The sequence below is a fragment of the Boleophthalmus pectinirostris genome, unplaced genomic scaffold (genome assembly GCF_026225935.1).
Source record: "Boleophthalmus pectinirostris isolate CB_2022bp ecotype Guang Dong unplaced genomic scaffold, ASM2622593v1 HiC_scaffold_22, whole genome shotgun sequence".
Taxonomy (NCBI): Eukaryota; Metazoa; Chordata; class Actinopteri; order Gobiiformes; family Gobiidae; genus Boleophthalmus; species Boleophthalmus pectinirostris.
In genome coordinates this window covers 33,520,591-33,538,373 of record NW_026571190.1, presented here as the reverse complement: position 1 = coordinate 33,538,373, position 17,783 = coordinate 33,520,591, and the positions used below count along the sequence as shown (strand labels likewise).

At 41.3% G+C, this 17,783-nt stretch overlaps 1 protein-coding gene across 2 annotated transcripts in view; it reads right to left on the bottom strand.

Moving 5' to 3' along the window:
• Positions 1-17,783, bottom strand: part of cntln (centlein, centrosomal protein) — a 175,889-nt gene that overhangs the window by 63,336 nt on the left and 94,770 nt on the right. For both annotated transcript variants that reach the window (XM_055158740.1, XM_055158741.1), the window contains exons 16-19: positions 16,958-17,487; positions 13,367-13,445; positions 6,409-6,484; positions 5,827-6,101 (exon numbers count right to left, since the gene is read on the bottom strand). In XM_055158740.1, the coding sequence (XP_055014715.1) occupies positions 5,827-6,101; positions 6,409-6,484; positions 13,367-13,445; positions 16,958-17,487 (960 nt within the window). The remainder of the gene's footprint in view (positions 1-5,826; positions 6,102-6,408; positions 6,485-13,366; positions 13,446-16,957; positions 17,488-17,783) is intronic.

The window sequence follows — 17,783 nt, the reverse complement described above, 5'->3', positions numbered from 1 at the left end:
AAAGCTCAAGATCAAACAGTGACAGTCAACGTACACACAGAGTAGTGGCGAGTGTTAAAGGACGAAAAGTTGACAGAGTGCTGAGTTTTCAAAGAACAGTGAACAACCGATTATTTTTTTTGTTCAGTGTAAGGTCCGTGCAGTTTGTCTGATATGTAAAGAAAGTTTTTCAAAGAATATAATCTGCGTTGTCACTCACAAAGAGTATGCTATCTTGCGAGGACAAATGAGAGAAGATAGGATTCGGTGGATGAAATTTAAGAGCATGTATTCCTTCGTCGGCCGACCCAATCCCAGTCAGGAGCGATAATGTGGTCCTCAGAGAAAAAAAGTTTGGTGTCCCCTGCTTTAAAATATAAGACAGTGGGACTTTGGTAACACTTTATAAAAATGTAAACTTATTCCATCCTTAGAAAAGGCATAAACAAAGAATAAAGAAATACTTTATTTAAGAAGGCGTATTGTGCTTGTGTCTGCGATGTAGTTATGATCTATGACACTCGTGGATCTTTATCTTATAATTTCCACATTTTAAATTGCAATATTCATCTAAAGCAACTTATAAAAGAAACGAGTTCGCCGAGTTCTGGTTTTTCTCTAGCAGAAAAACTCTGTTCAACCTTGTGACGTCATAAGGCGAAACAGGAAGTGCTCCAGTGTGTTTTTACACTCCACACACCTTCACTAGAATCACTTGGATAATTTCAGCTCTGGAATTGACCATCTCTACTGAACTAAAGATAAAAGGTGGCAGAACATTTTGCGCTTTGGAGACGCAGGCAGACTAATAATAACAGTGAACGCGCTCTGAAGGGGGAGTGACTTGGAGAGCAAAACGAGGGGGGATTCAGAGCTTTAAAAGGGAAAGTGAATCTTTTAAAACATGCAAATACGTTGTTTTTGGCAAATACAGCATTTTCAAATCTATAAAAGGTAACATGTTGATCTAAATATGTTATGTTTTAGAAGTTAATACCCCATAGAAGTAAAATACCTCCTATTTAAAGTCTGGGGATTATGTTACTACTACTTTTTCAGAGCAACAACAGACACAATTCCATCTCTGTATTCATTATTTTATAGTACTTACTGCAATAATAAAGGTAAAACTGGGCTGGAGCAAGAAGGAGTGCCCCGACATGTTCTGATTTTAGTGTGAAGGCTTGTACATACAGGTAATCCTAAAATAATCCCGAACGTTTACACGCAAAAGGAGGGCAGGACACACCACACGCGACAAGGTAAAGACGGGAAATTTGGATATCGCAGTAATCCTGTAACCAAATGATCCGCTGTTGGAATGAAAAGCGTGACGGGAACATTTCACACGCGGGAGGAGCTGATAACTGATTCATCTGTCACCTGTTTAAAGCTCCTTAACCTGCCTTTGATGATAACACAGGTTTATTAGAGATTATTGGGGGAAAAGAGAGAAGTAATGGACAGATGGTACTGAAAATGTAAAAACTAGGAAAGAAGAAGAGATAGAAACAGTGACAATTCTAGTGAAGACTGGTAAAAAAAACACTATAAACACTATTGTACAATTTATTAACAGTAATGATGTTTAAATTATTCAACTTAAAGATGGTTTGGTTTTGTGTCACACTTAAAATGCAACCTTTTTCAGTAATTGTACAAATACGATATAGATACTCTTAACTGTGCCTAAAGGGGTTCTAATCATTTGAAAGCAGAACTGCAAAATAATGCAAAATTGATTTAATAAAGCATTTTACCATGTTACAGTTGTTTCCCCTCACCATTTACTCACCCGAAGTTGTTTTTGGAGTGATTCATTGGATGTTTGAGTAATCTTTAATCTCTTATTTTCAAGACACCATTTGGCCGTTCAGCTCCCGTTTTCTCCGCCAAAGGCATACGCCCACTGCTCTGCGCTAATTTAGTTCTAAATTTTAATTTCTTAATTGGTGATACACGTAGTAATTTAAGTACAAATGAAAACATAATTCAAAGCTTGCTAGAGTGATTTGTAGCTGTCCATAGGAGGGGGCAACAACTTCACAGCCATTTGTTGTGATGACGTTTATGGCAATGTCAGCTCGCAGGTGTCAAAGATTATACAGCAGACAAAAGTACAATATGTCTTCTTTTTAAATCAAAACTGCTATTTTCTGTCAAATACCGTATTTTTCGGTCTATAAGGCACACTTCCTTTAATTTTCTCAAAGATCGACAGTGCTGGTTGTGGTTACTGACTTCAAACCGATTTTATATGGTACACGGCACTCAAAAATCAGTCAAAATATTTTAGTACGACTTTGGTAAGCTATGAAGCTGCACTGCTTGATGGATTGTTGGAGCATTACAGTTACCGTAGTCAGAAGCCTCGCAGAGTCCGACAGAAGTTGACCACATCAACGCACAAGGAGCAAGCTGTTTTTTCAGCGTTTATAGTTTATGCAAATGAGCCATGTGGTTTTAAGTTTTGTTTCTGTAAAACAAACAAATGTGCTCAAAGTTGCATTAAACACATTATTACTCAGTGTATATTTGAGTCCTCCTCATAAGAAAAAAAAAAAAAAAAAACTTAAATTATCCACCCACATTCACATTCATAATACACATTCACCAAGACAACGCTGGGCGAATGAGGCCACGATCTGCCAATGGATCGTGGACGCCTGGGCTAAGGGATCAGTCTCAAGTGTTGTCCATTTGTTTCACTTAATGTGCCTTATAGTCCGAAAAATACGGTATGTTATATAGAAATAAAAAGTAATCTATCTATGACTTCCATGACTTTTCCAGGATTTTCCTGATTTTTCTAGGATTTCCCTGACTCTGGGAACCCTGAATGTTGTTTCCTCATCAAAAACATACCTGATGTTGAGTTTTGTTTCATTCCCACCTGTTTAACACACAAATCCTGATCTTAATTTCAACACTGAAATTGCCAATCTCTACTAAACAAAAGGTAAAATGTAGCTGTTAAATTGAAAACTACCACTAGACAGATCTGCCGATGGATCGTGGACGCCTGGGCTAAGGGATCAGTCTCAAGTGTCGTCCGTTTGTTTCGCTTAATGTGCCTTATAATCTGAAAAAATACGGTATGTTATATAGAAATAAAAAGTAATCTATCTACATAAATTCTACAAATTATGTTAGGGTTAGGGTTGGGGTTAGGGTAGTTTCCACTTGATATGGACGATATGTATTTTTTATGTGCATAGATGAGAGAAAAATATATAGAATAAAAAACAAATTATTAAAACATGATCAAGATTAGAGGTGGTAAGGGAAGGACAGAATGGCCCGAGCCTGAGCAGCACAAACAAGTGTAGTGCAGTGGAAGTGCCATGCTCCTCTCACATGATGGCCCCTGTGGAGGCTGTCCTAGGCCAATTACCAGCAGAGTTTGAGTTGGAGAGTTGGCTAGGACCGGCTGGAACGAACCCAGAGTCCATCACCTCTTGGCCTTTCCAGAGAGGGCAACGAGACCCGCCTTTGACCAGCCAGCGCGCTCCAACTTTCTCTGGCCGAGTGGCATTAATACTGCAGCAGCAAAGTGGAGGAAGCAAACAGGAAGAAGACAACAACTCCTGTGCAGCCTGTCCACTCATTGACACAACAGTGAGCGCGTATCTGAGACCTCCCTGGGCGGGCTGTGCTGTCAGATGCCTGGGAGGGATCAGCAGGGCCACTTCCTGTGTAGCAACGATATGAGGTCTCCACTCTGACCCCAGTGTACAACTTCGACGCACTGGCTGTAGCAGTAAATATACTTCCTAATCAGCTGTCCAGTGCCTACACCAGCAATGCACCACAAGTCTCCTGTCAGGACTGTGGAGGACAGGAAAGATACTGTTTAAGGGCCAAAGTGCTCAGTGGTTTATTTATACTTTGTACCCGTGTAAGAGTTTTCTACCTGGAGGCGAGTACTAAATAACTTAATGGGTGAGTGGCAAAGCAGCAGCAGTCGGATCTGAAGAAACAGTGCTAGTGACATCGAGGAGAGGAGCCCGGTCTGTTTTAAAACATTCAAAAGGATAACAAAACAGCAGAGGTAGAGAGCGGATCGTGGTCTCCTCTGCTCCGTGGCGCTGACATCCACAGACAGGAGTATTGGCCTGTCAGCTGAACTTATTAAGCATGATAAGGGCAAAGGACCTGGCACTTCTGCTCACAAACAAGACAGAGAAACTTTAGAAACTCATCTTTAGAAACTTGCTTTACGTAGTAGTAGTAGTAAAGCTCTGATCAGTATTCATTTATTGTGGATGCTTCTTTTTCTTCTCATTTTTATACGATAAACTTGCTGGTAGCACAGAATGTATGCCGGCTTGGGCCCACAGTGAATGGATTAGAACATTGTTAATATTTAATACGTTTTGGTTTATGGCACTTTATCTTACACTTACATCATCATTTGTTACAATTCTTTTCCTAACAAAAGATTTCTACAAAAGTTGGTGTCCTTGTTGAACAGGCCCAGTGTTTTTTAACTTATATATTTTAACCTGTTAAGTCCCACTGAGATTCAAAATATATTTTAAATGGAAGTTCTGTCCCCTGATTCTGCCGTTTGGAACAAAGTCTGACGCTTGCTCAGGGACAATCAGGCAACATGATAACTAATGACCACAAGGCCTATAATTTTATAAAATGTCTGTTTCTGAAATGTTATAAACCACTAAGTTATTAAGCGTTTTGCAGAATCTTCCATTTTATATGCGATTTTTTGACAAAAAGTCTATGGGAAAATTTAATGGAAAATTTACTTACAGCCACTGTTAAGCTCTATACATTTTCACTGATGGAGAAACTTGATCCCATAGAGGAGAACACAGTGGGAAACATGTATATAACACATTGTGCACAATTCCTACACAGGACCTGCTGGACTTCAAGGAAGCATTAGGGCCAATTACTATACTTCTCACTACACCAGAGGGGTCCAAAAGTATTAAAAATGCCTTAAAAAACATATACTCTTGTCATTATTGCTAAAATTTTCTGGACTACAGGCTGAATTCAAGCACAGTGGCGCTAACATACTATATTTTTCAGACTATAAGGCGCACTTAAAATCATTTAATTTTCTCAAAAATCTACAGTGCGCCTTACAATCCGGTGCGCCTTATGCATTAATTCTGGTTGTGCTTACTGACCTCAAACTGATTTTATGTGGTACACGGTGCTCAAAAATCTGTCAAAATGTTTTAGTACGATTTTCGTAAATTACGAAGCCTCACCGCTTGATGGATTGTCGGAGCATTAAGGCTACCGTAGTCAGGAGCGTCAAGGAGTAAGTTGGGTCCTTTAGTCCGACAGAAACTGACCACATCAGAGCACAAGGAGCACCTGTTTTTTCAACGCTTATAGTTTATACAAATTAGCCATGTGACTTTAAGCTTCATTTCTATAAAACATAAACAAATGTGCGCAAAGCTGCATTGAACACATTATTACTCAATGTATATTTGAGTCCTTGTAGGAAATAAAAAAAACTAGGCAGTTTTTATTATTTATTTATTTATATAATTGTAAACGTCTGTTTCTCACTGCCTTTTATTTTGAAAAAGTCCACCGCGAGCGTTTCTTTAAATTTGACGTCTTTTCTTTACACTTTGTAGACACCTGGGCTAACGTATCAGTCTCAAGTGTCGTTCATTCGTTTCACTTAATGCTCCTTAAAGTCCGGTGCGTCTTATGTATGTAAATAGATGAGAGAATTCAACATTATTGATATTGCGCTTTATAATCTGGTGCGCCTTTCAGTCCGAAAAATACAGTACTTGCTATTGTGTCTCGCTTGTCTCACATCATCTGAACACAAAAACCTCGTGTCTCTGGAGTTACCTGTATGATCTGCCTGCTGCTGCTCAGCCTGTCAGTGAGGGAGTTGACTTGCTCTGTTATCTTCTCTTTGGCGGCGCGCAGCTCTCGGGCCGACACCAGCGCTTCGTCTCTGGCTTTTCTCATCCTGCCGTGGTGACGCTGGAGGGACTCAACGCGCTGCCGCAGAGAAGAAGAAGAAGAAGAAGAAGAGGAGGGGCAGGCCTGTGTCTTTTTCTTCTGTCTCCTCCACCTCCTGTTCTCTCCTCCCCGATCCCAGGACTCGCACTGTTCATCATCTAACAGGGAGGAAGTCATACATACAGGCGCCTCTCAGTTGACAAGAAAAAAAAAAACTCTTCAAATCCGTATTTAGAAAGCTACTGCTGGGAGTGTCTCTGTGTACGTACAAGTGTGATATATTTAACAACTTATGATTAACATTTTACATCTATGAATAATGCAGGAGAGGAAGACGGAAAAAAAACGCGTGTAAACTTCCCAGAAAACTTGTTTCCGATCATCAGTGTGTGAATGTTCTTTTGGATCTGATTAATAGTCGATTAGGTTTTGTAGTTCTGCACGGATGAGTATTGAGAAACTTACCTTGGTTTAGAAGTGGGTTTCTGGAGGAGTTTACAGGCGGCTCTTTAGTCTTTGAAATCTGTGCGGGCCTGTAAGACTGCGAGAGAGACAAGAAAATGAAATGGAAATGAAATTAAACTGAACCGAGTTGTGCAAAATCCAAAATACACAACCACACACAAACTGGCAAATATGTAAAAGCCACCAAAACAACAAACATAATCATACACCAGTGCCACATATGTGTTATATATGTTGAGGTAGGTTAAAGCAGACCTATTATGCGACTTTTTAGAGCTTTTAACTACATTTTAACAGTTTCCCCTCACTTGAAGTTGTATTTGGAATGATTTGTGCATGTTTGAGCAATTTCACATATTTTCAAGATGCTATTTTGCCAATCAACTCCTGTTTTTACTGCCACTAACTGCTCTGTTCAGCTATTTTATTCTCTTAATTGGTGATACACGTAGGATTTGGCAGTGTTGTGTTGGCCAGGCCGGCGCCACCTAGTGCCTCTGCTCTATTTCATTTCTCTCCAGCGACGAGGTCAGGAATCAAAATACACTAGACGATTCGCAAAAACATGAGCCAATCAGTGAAGCGTCATATATTAAGTGTTGTCAACGATTCCCGAGATCGAGGATTTAAAGCCGGAACAAAGAATTTTATCAAAGGGAAAGACGTTACTGCCCTTCTTCCTACAGGATTTGGGAAAAGCTTAATATACCAGTAAGTCCCGTTAGCGGCGCATTACATACGTCACAACCAAATAGCAGCGATTGGTTAAATGATAAAAAGTTCCCGCCTACCGTCGAGCGAACGAAATCTAAGGCTGCGAGGTCAGACGGTTTGTACAAAGAGAAACAAATTAAAATGGGCTGATGAATCAGGTTAGTGTTGTGTAGCCATTTTGGTACAAATGAAAAAAAAAATCTGCTGCTTGCTGTACCATCCCTGATATGAAGCAATCTATCAGTACTTATTAAGCACTTGTAGACTAATCGTGATGAATAATTGGGATGCTAGGAATGCGATCGGTAAGTGAGGATAAACTTAATTAGTTCTGTTATTCACTTTTAAAAATCAGGTACAACATTTTTAATTGCCAAATGTCACTTGAGTTTCATGTGATTTTCTGATGTATATTATAATGTTCAGGGTTCCCACTCTTTTTCACTGACAAAATTTAAAAACCTTTCCATTTTTCATGACCTTAAGTGAATTTTCCATGACTTTACGGAACCTGCATGTGTAGAATTGATCATACTTTTAGGGCTAAATATGAAAACCCTTTCCACTCACCTTATGGTTTGGTATTATAGTTTTTTTAACATTCAAAATACTGTCAGTGCATTTATTATTGTCTCTTTTATGTGAAAGGCTCATACGTAAGGATATAATCATAATAGCCTAATGATAACTTAACTACAGAATGCTCTAGTTGTGTGAAAAAGATACTAAAATTCCATGACTTTTCGAGGCTTGGAAAATGACACTTTCAATTTCCATGACTTTTCCAGGATTTCCCTGACTGTGGGAACCTTGAATGTTGTTTCCTCATCAAAAACATACCTGATGTTGAGTTTTGTTTCATTCGCACTTTAACTTTAACACACAAAACCTGATCTTAATTTCAAAACTGAAATCGCCCATCTCTACTAAACAAAAGGTAAAATGTGGCTGTTAACTTGAAAACTACCACTAGACAGACTAAAAATGCAGGATTACATAAACAAAACACAACTCTGAGTATGTTTCTGATGAGGTAAGAACGTTCTAACATGGTTTAAAGCTCACAAGGGTCAATTTTGTGTAATATGGGCCCTTTAATCATGTTTACATTACATTTTATCTCATTGCACTGCTCCTAACGCTGCCACCCGCTTCCTAAATCAGACGACATATGTTTAATCTAACATAACTGGTGACATGTCATGCTTGTGGGAACACTTCTCCTAATGACACCATGATCACAGGGCGTCTCCGTGTAACTCCACCAGACAAATCACCCACAGCTTTAATAATTCACCTGAGCGTGTACTCCTGACTCCAACTCCTGCTTTTCTCCGAGCGGATATCGTCCCTGACATGTGCCCGCCAACACTTCCTTTGTTCAATCGCCGTCTAAAAGCCCCCGTTCATTTGTATGGCGCGAGCGTGGCTGCTTCTAAGTGTCCGTACGCGGGTGACACCTCCAACCGCTCGGGCGTTTGTAGTGGCATCAAAGGAGCTTCCCTCTCAGCGGCGAAGGGCAGGTAGCATTTGATCAGTGGCAGGTTTGATCACACGGAGGGGGGAGAGGAGACAGGAGCTTTGCGGTTGTGACGGGGTAAGGTTCAAGGGGGCTGGGGGGGTTGTCACGGCGATGAGCCCGGGAGGAGCTGATGGGAGAGTTTAGTCCGATTGGGAATGAGGAAACTGCGAGGGGATCAGCTGCAAGACTGAGGTGTCCTGACAGCTCAAGGTCTATGGGAGCGGCACAGTGGGTTTATATGGTGTTACAGAAGAGTGTTGTCATGATACTAGAAATTAAAACTTGATTTCGATGCTAAGGAATAAACGTGATACTCAATACCAAAAAAAACATCTTTATTTAGACAATAGAATCTAATTTTCAACATTAAAGGGCCCATATTACACTGTTTTGTGGTTTCCTCATCACAAACATACTTAGAGTTGTGTTTTTTTTTCATTCAAACACACAAATCCTGCATATTTACGCTGAGCTTTCCTCTCAGATGGGAAACACTTCCACCCTGTGATGTCGTGTGGTAATACAAGGAAGTGCTCCACTGTGTTTTTAAACTCCACACATCTTCACTAGAATCAGTTAGATGATTTCATCCCTGGAATTTCCAGTCTCTACTAAACAAAAGGTAAGTAGGGCAGTTGTTAACCTACAAATCTAATGCTTCCTGACATCACAAGGTGAAATGGAGCATTTTGAGCTTTGGAGATGTGGACAGATTCATAAAGCAAATATGTGTGAAACAAAAATGAAATAAAACACAACTCCAGGTATGTTTTATTTGGGGTAACAGCATTAGGGATGGGTATGATTGGTTGACAAATAGATAATTGATCATTAAGAATTTTTAATCGACAAACCGAATGTAGGTTGCTGTGCGTAGCGTAGCGTAAGGAGATGAGGCTGTGTCTGACAGCGCACACTGGAGTTGTGGCCTCACAGTCCCACGTCTCGGCTCTGGCACCTCCTTGGAGACACTGTACCACTCAGTGAGTGTGTTTACAGCACATCAGTGTCCCGGGTATTGTCGGGTTTTTTTGAGTATCCCGGTTTTGTCATGGTGCATGAATACGCAGTATCCTGGTTACTGCTCATTAAGCTGAGTGCAAATGTGTCCAAAAGACAAACACTTTTCACTCTTTTAATCACAACAGAAGCAAAATAAATAAAGTGATAGAAATAATGTTAAATAAAGAGCTGAGCTAAACCAGCACACGTATGATTTCTGAAAACAAACCATCTTCAACGCAACACACACAGAACAGACTCACCATCATCATCAACATCCCTCTGTCACACAGAGAACACTTATGACTCATTCCACTGAGTCATGTCCTTTATTAGTCCAACAGAAGCTGAACGGGACCAGGACACAAGGAAAGAGCTGTTTTTTCAGAGCTTATAGTTTATGCGTTTATTTTAAGTCTTGTTTCTGTAAAATGTCAACAAACGTGTCAAAGCTGCATTAAACACATTATAATCTCAAATGGGCTGATGTGGCTCTAGAGTGGTTATGGTTTATCTGTTGTAAAGTTGAGTTTATTTATGCAGATTAATAATTATGATAATTTAAATGTAAAAAACGTTAATGATTAATTGAAAATCGATCGTTCATTTTCCTGACGATCGATTAAGAAAATGTAATCAAATGCCCATCCCTAAACAGCAGTAAACTGGCTGTAAACTAGAGGAGTCAGTTTTGCATAACACAGAATGTCAACAGTATTTTGTAGACACTGTAACGGCAGTCTCTTTTATGTCATGTCAACGTATTTTTTAGACGACGCCTGTGGGCACATTTTTGTCAGCGACAGATCACATTTACATAGCTTTTGTGTAGATGTAAAGAGGGATCAGTTATGGCCCATTGGAACTTCAAGGTGCAGTGCGAACATCGAAAGGCTACAGCGTGGAGTGTTCAAGCCCCCGATAACACAGGCAGATCCACTGTACTCTGAGACAAGCATGTACTGCCAGGTGTAAAGACTCTTGAGCCAGAGTCATCACAGAGGTGTCATAGCAGCTCCCGGTGTGCAGTAGTCGCTCATCTCCAGTGGATCCGCACGTATCCGAGCAGACAGGGATAAGACCGAGATACAAAGCTCACACAATCCACCTCCACACTCTGCCACCAAGACAAGACAGCGGCTTTGCTTAGGCTTCAGCTGGTCTTTCCAAGGGACATACAGTCACACACACACGCGCACACACACACACACACACACACACTAACCATCTTCTTTTGCTATACTGGATTCAATCACGTCATCACGATAATTCTAGGAGTGTGCAAAAATATCAAAATATCCATATATCGTGTCCTTTAATGTGTTGATACAGTATTGATATTGTGTGCTGCTGTATCGAAATATCATCATATTTATATTTATTTACATATGGTGTATTTTTAGGTATATTTTATCAAATTAATTAGTGTAAGAGCTACAGTTGTGTTGACATTTTCACTGTTTTGAGTAAAATGTTTGTTTTTCCATCAGCCGATTTCACTTCGTGGAAACTGTCTGACCTCGCAGCATTAGGATTCGTTCGCTCGACGGTAGGCGGGTAATTTTTTTTATAACCAATTGCTGCTATTTGGTCGTGACGTATGTAATGCACCAAATCCCCATAGAAAGAAGGGCAATAACGTCTTTCCTCTTGATAAAATTCACCAAACTTTCTCCTCGATCCTAGGAATCGTTGCCAACATAGAATGAATGTCTTCGTCTACATCCATCTCGACCGCTTTGTTTACTGTTGTGCTGTACCACAAAAGGGACCCAGACAGGTGCTTGAGTTTGACATCATGGCTTCACAGCTCTTCGCTTACTGGCTGGTGTGCGGTCTACAACTTCCAGGGTTCTTGCAAACCGTCTAGTGTATTCCGATTCCTGACCTAGTCGCTGGAGAAAAATGAAATTTACATTCACTTTGCACAAACCTGGTGGATTTTTAGTATTAGAGCCATCATTTAGTCTTTTTTACACGAAACCGTATCAAATCGATGTGAAATATATTGTATCAAATCGAAAGCTCACTATATTATATAAAAGCGTATCGTATCATGGTCTATGTATCGAGATATGTATCGTATTGGCAACTTCTTAATGATAATCTGCCCTAATTAATTCTATGCAAAACCAAAAAGAAGAACTAGAATACTTTAATATTTTTCTCCATTTAATGTCCTGCACCTGATTTCCCCATGTATTTAAGTAGAAAGTCTTGCCTCTGTAAAGATATTTAGTACTAGCAGCATCTGGGATGAAAAGTGACCTGTTTACTGTCTGTATCTAATTATAAATCGTTTTACTGTCAGACAACCAGGAAGTGCACATTAGCTTGATAGTTGCCTTTTATTGTTTTGAAAATGGTTTATTTGCTGAAAACAATGTACACTACCGGTCAAAAGTTTCAGAAAACCCAAATTTTTCCAGTTATTAATTCAAGTCGTGAAAGTCCAATGAAGAGCTTGAATTGATACAAAGGTAAGAACAGAACAGCCAGAGGTTTAAAAAAAAAAGATAAAAGATACAAAACACAAGTCCAAGCTCTGCCAAAACTACCTCAGGAAAAAAGAATAAGATGGTGAGTTTGTGTCCAGCACAGTCTCCATAAAACCCCATCGAGCTGGTTTGGGATGAACTGGACAGAAGAGTGAAAGACAAACAACCTACAAGTGCCACACATTTATGGGAACTTCTGCAACAGACTTGGGAAGAACTTTCTGAAGAATATTTGATTTCTAGTTCTAAAAAGTACGAGCCACGAGTGTGTTCAGCTGTTATATCTTTCAAGAATCAAAACTTTAGAATATATAGAACATCCATCCATTTTCTTCCACTTATCTGGGGGCGGTTCGCAGGAGCCACAGTCTGAACAGGGTCTCCCAGACTTCCCTCTCCACACACACTTCCTTCAACTCTTCCAGGGGGATCCTGAGGCGTTCCCCGGTCAGCTAAGAGTCATAGTCCCTCCAGCGTGTCCCGTTTTTTCCCCCTGGGGCCTCCTCCTAGTGGGACATGCCCGAAAAACCCCTCCAGAGTGGCGTCCAGGAGGCATCCGGAACAGATGCCCGAGCCACCTCAGCTGCTCCTCTCGACATGAAGGAGCAGCGGCTCTACTCCGAGCTCCTCCCGTGTGACTGAGCTCCTCACTTTATCTGTAAGGGAGCGCCCAGCCACTCTGCAGAGGAAACTCAATTTGACCGTTTGTATCCGTGATCTTGTCTTTTCGGTCATTACCCAAAGCTCATGACGATAGGTAGAACAGTAAACAGTAAAAAAAATTGAAAAATTGTGGTGTTCTAAAAGTTTTGACCAGTAGTGTATATTTAGTTTTTTACACTCTACTCTCCTTTTGCTTCCAGCGTTAAGTCACTCCCCTTCAGACTGCAATCCACCATCAAAACTACTGCACATCTCCTTAAGTTTGTCAATTTGCTGTGTACAATTTTGCGTCATGTTTTTGTAGATTTATAGAGAACTGTCGTGTGGCAGCATGGGTGACGTAGACTTGTGGGTGAAGTATTGCACAGAATCTACAAGAAGGGTTCGAATAAGGCTCGGTAGAGATCACTAAAATACTCAAACATGCATGAATGACATCTAAAACCTCTTCAGGCATGTTTATAATGAGGGAACAATGTTATAAAATTGTAGAAATCTTTAAAAAATTATACATAAATGCCCCTCTTTGTGCATAAACCATTAACACGTAAGAACGTACCTTTCTGTGCGCACGTCTCCTTCTAAACTCACCCCTTGTCACACTGTTGAGGCTGTCCGTGTACTCGTCTCCACTGTCACTGTAACCGAAGAAACAAAACATTACCATGGACCAGAAGTTGTGCCCCGAAGACCCCTGGTTCTCAAACTTACCACCCTTGGACAAAAATCCAATTTACCTTTTATGGTTGATTTAGTTGACATCAAGCAAAAATATGTGCATCCCCCCTTACCAACAGAAAATCAATGTCCCGTCCAATTTCTGAAGCTGGAAGTGTAAATGCGCTGGTAAATTAAGTGAGGAGTGAATGCATCAACATGTATGAGGGCGGCTGTGGCCTTCATTAGCCCAGGGCCCTGTGTGACAGACGGGTGAGACGAGCCAAGTTGTATCTGACGGACACACACACACACGCACACATACACACACACACACACACACACACTCGCACAGGTTTATTGACGGTAACCTTTGACGTGAAGGTGGAAGCCAGTGACATTTACGCTGGCGGGGTTTATTAAGGTGGGGCCTGGGAGAAGCAACAGAGGTAAAGAGTGCACAGAGAGAAGGAGAGAGAAAGAGAGGGAGGATCTGAGAGGTACATGACAGCGCTGGGGGCTAGTTAGGGTTAAACCAGGGCCGGGAAGGGGCACGGGGACTTGGGCAGGAGAGATTATCGCCTGTACCAAAGGGCCAGCCTAGGAACTAGAACTTGTGAAATTTTATGTGAGGATGAGAAATGAAATGTGTTAAAATGTTGATAAGTCCATTCTATATTTGGATATAATACATTATTTTGCCATTTGAATATCTGTTAGTGCAGGGGTGTCCAAACTTTTCAAGGGCCACATATTTAAACACAGATGAAGCAGGTGTCTGATCAAGGGTCTTAGACCAGTGCAGAATAAGGGTGTGCAAAAATATTGAAATATTTATATATATCGTATCGTTTAATGTGATGATACAGTATCGATATCATGGGCTGCTGTATTGATATACTGGTGAGAGTATTTTTTGGTGTATTTTACTAAATTATTTTGTTACAGAGCTACAGTTTTGTTGCTTGTTTGGAGGAAAGAAACTCGTTTATGTGACACATTTGACATTGTCACTGTTAAAATGTTTGTGTTTTATATGAACTTTGCTCAAGAAGTGGTTTAACAAAGACTTTTAGTATCAGCCATAGCCTTTATTTTTTATTGAACCGTATCAAATCGATTTGAAATATATTGTATCAAATTGAAAGTGCACTGTATTGTGAAGTATGTATCGTGGTATATATCGTATCGGCAACTTCTTCATGATACCCAGCCCTAGTGCTGAATATAGTGAATAATTGAAATATGTGCATGTTTAACATGTTAAAATGACCCATCAGTCTTTATTGATGCTAAGATCCTTAAAATCCCACACTAAATATTAAATATAAGCTTTACCAAGGTAGATTTTCAAAAAAACTTGCAGTAAAAAGTTAATTTTTAATTGATGCAAGGTCATTTGGGCCAATTCACCTGAAAGCCTGAGGGCCAAGAAAAATTAGTCTGAGGGCCGCATTTGGACCACGGGCCATAGTTTAGACATGCCTGCGTTAGTGTATTCATTTATCTAACTATTGCCCTCTTTCATCTGGATCAACCAACGTCTATAATATTCCTTTACAATATTCATCATCCAAACGATCACAATTTGGCGCAAGTTTGAAATGTTCCACAAATATATGACTAAATTTATCAATCGCCATGGAGACAAGCAAGTGAAGCCACCAGGCAAGTTGCAAGTCAGACATGTGGATTTCCTAGAATTTTTTGTTTGTTTGTTTGTTTGTTTAATGCCCTACTATGGAAAATTCCAAGCAAAGCAATAACATACCTCTGAGACAATGATAAAATATCTGTGCTGGCAAACAGCTTGACAGAGAATTTGGATCAGTTTGAGACTGAACTTAGTAGGTCATCAATACAGGGAGCACTGCCCTATATACATGACAGTGTAAGCAGCCTGTAAATGTATTTATTAATTAAATTTTTTTATATTCTGCAGTGCTATACTCTTATATACTCTTGCACGGTGCAGCCTATTCCATTGTAACACTAACTGGGGTCAACAGTTTGTGATCCAGCTCCAGCTTTGTGTACTCGTGTACTACAAGGTAAAACATTCAACTGATTAAATTCTCCCCTGCCTTAAAAACTGCCCGCTCTGCCCAGAATAGCTCCAGCAGCTCAAAACCTGTGAGGCAGCCAGAGGCGGCCGGAAAAGAAAAGTACAAAAAAAAAACACACAGAGACTTGTCAGCACCCTTAACTGACATCTTCATTTTGTACTATTTAGGAGAGGAAGTCCTTAGGCAGGCGCGGTGTATTTCTGGAAGTGCCTATAAGACATATTGCAGGGGAGGACCCTTGTGCGCAGGAGGCTTTACAGTAACAAATCAGTTGACAGGTGCCTTAAATAAGACAACATCTCAGTTTAGGGCCCTTCTTCACAAATCCACTAAGATCCTTCTCCCAGGTAAACCGTATATTACTCCGCTGCTTATTAACCACATGGAGAGGCATTAGAGAGGCAGGGCAGGGCTGCACCCGTCGCTGCTAAAAGCCCTCTCGTGAATAGGGCTGGGGTGGATTACGGGCCCATGAATTAGTTCGGAGGAGGGATGGAGAGTTAGGACACAGAGCGAGGGAAAAAAAAAAAAAAAAAAGAGTGAAAAGAGCGAGGCGAGGGGAAATAAATAGCTCGAAATCAAATCATTCCAGCCATCACTCAATAAACGTTGGCTCAGTGGCTTCTTTGCATAAAACATACATGAAATAATTACTCTCGATGGTTGTTAATTTACAGGGTGTTAAACAGCTTGTAGACATCTGGTACGGAGCCGAGTAGGGTCATTCAAAATTTATCCAACTAAATTAAAGGCGAGGAGAGGCAGAAGAGTGAGGAGAGCGGCGGTAGGTAGGAGGGGCCATAGGAGGAAAAAATAGAGGAGCATTACGGAGCTGACAGATCACAAGATAACCAGAAGGACTAGAGTGAAGGTAGAGATGTTGAGTGTGGGGAGGGAGGGGTGCGGCGGCCCGGGTACGACGAGCAGGGGGATGCTTAGCGCTGTCAGGGGGGGGTTAGTGAATATGCAAAGGACCAGTAAATTAAATCAAACTGCCAAACTGTCAATTTGGAGGTAGCGTGACTAGCGCGTGAAAATGGCATCACTGGAAGGTATGAAGGCTTGGCCGGGCCCCCTTATCCCTCGGCTTTCCTGGCAATGGTTCAACTTTGTGCGGAGAGGTGGCTAATTTTGCATGCAAATTTCAGTCAATAAGCTCCGAGCAAGGCGTCCCAGGATATTTCAAAGGATCTGACAGTAGTTCCCCCTCCTCTTCTCCCCTTTTCTTTCTATCACATTCTTCTCTTGGCTTCGGAATACCAACTAGACAGACGATGAAATTCAATCACCCATTTGCTTATGTTTTGCATACGCACGTTGTCCCCTCGATGCCGCGTGGCCCCCCGCATTTACACCCAGCAGCCGCGCCGATCCTCCCGCCTAAAAATAATGAGGAGAAGCCGCCGAGTGTGTGTGTGTATCATTACCTATCTGCGCTCATGTCCTCCCACTCATCCTTAGAGGGGCTGGGGCTTCGGCGCAACCAGCTGATGGCTTGATTGGGGCCGGCTCTTGGGTGGCTGTGCAGGTGGGTAGGACCTCGGAGCCGACTTGTTTTGAATTTGACCTTGCTGTTAATGTTGTTAGCGCTCCCGGTGGCCCGCGTTGGCATTGTTGCGCGGTTCCTATAAAAATCCCTGGCCGCTCGGAGGATCCCCAGCTCCTGCCTCAGCTTCAGCAGTCTGTGATGGAGCCGAGCGGCCTCTTTCTGGGACGAGGCCAGACGGGTTTCGACAGCCAGGATCTCGGACCGGTGCCTCTCCGCCTGCAGCAGAGCCTGAGCCTGCGCCGCCTCGGACCGAGCGCCGTCCTGGGCCTGACGCTGGTCCAGAGAGGCCTGCAGTCTGGAGCACTTATGAGCCAGCTCCTCATTGGCCTCCTGTAAGTGGTCCTTCTCCTCTCTCAGTCGCTCCGTTTCCTCCTCCAGGGACTCCATCCTCTGTTCCAGCAGCTCAATCTGAGGAGGCAAAGAGGTCTCAGTGGGAAAACATTGTCTAGGTCTTATCTCTGCACTCGGGTCTCGCAAGGGTTGAATGTTCAGAAAACTTACACTTCAAAACACAGAAAGTTTCCTCTTTATTGTTTTAAATTGGTGTATCATTCGTTCATTTGTTTGTAAAAATAAAACTAAAAATAAGAAAACAAAAAAACAACTATTTTCTTCATTATTTGTCTCCAAAATCAAAATGAAAAAGCAGATAATTATTCGTTTTTTCAGCTTTTGATTTTGTGTTTAAATGAATAATGGAAAAA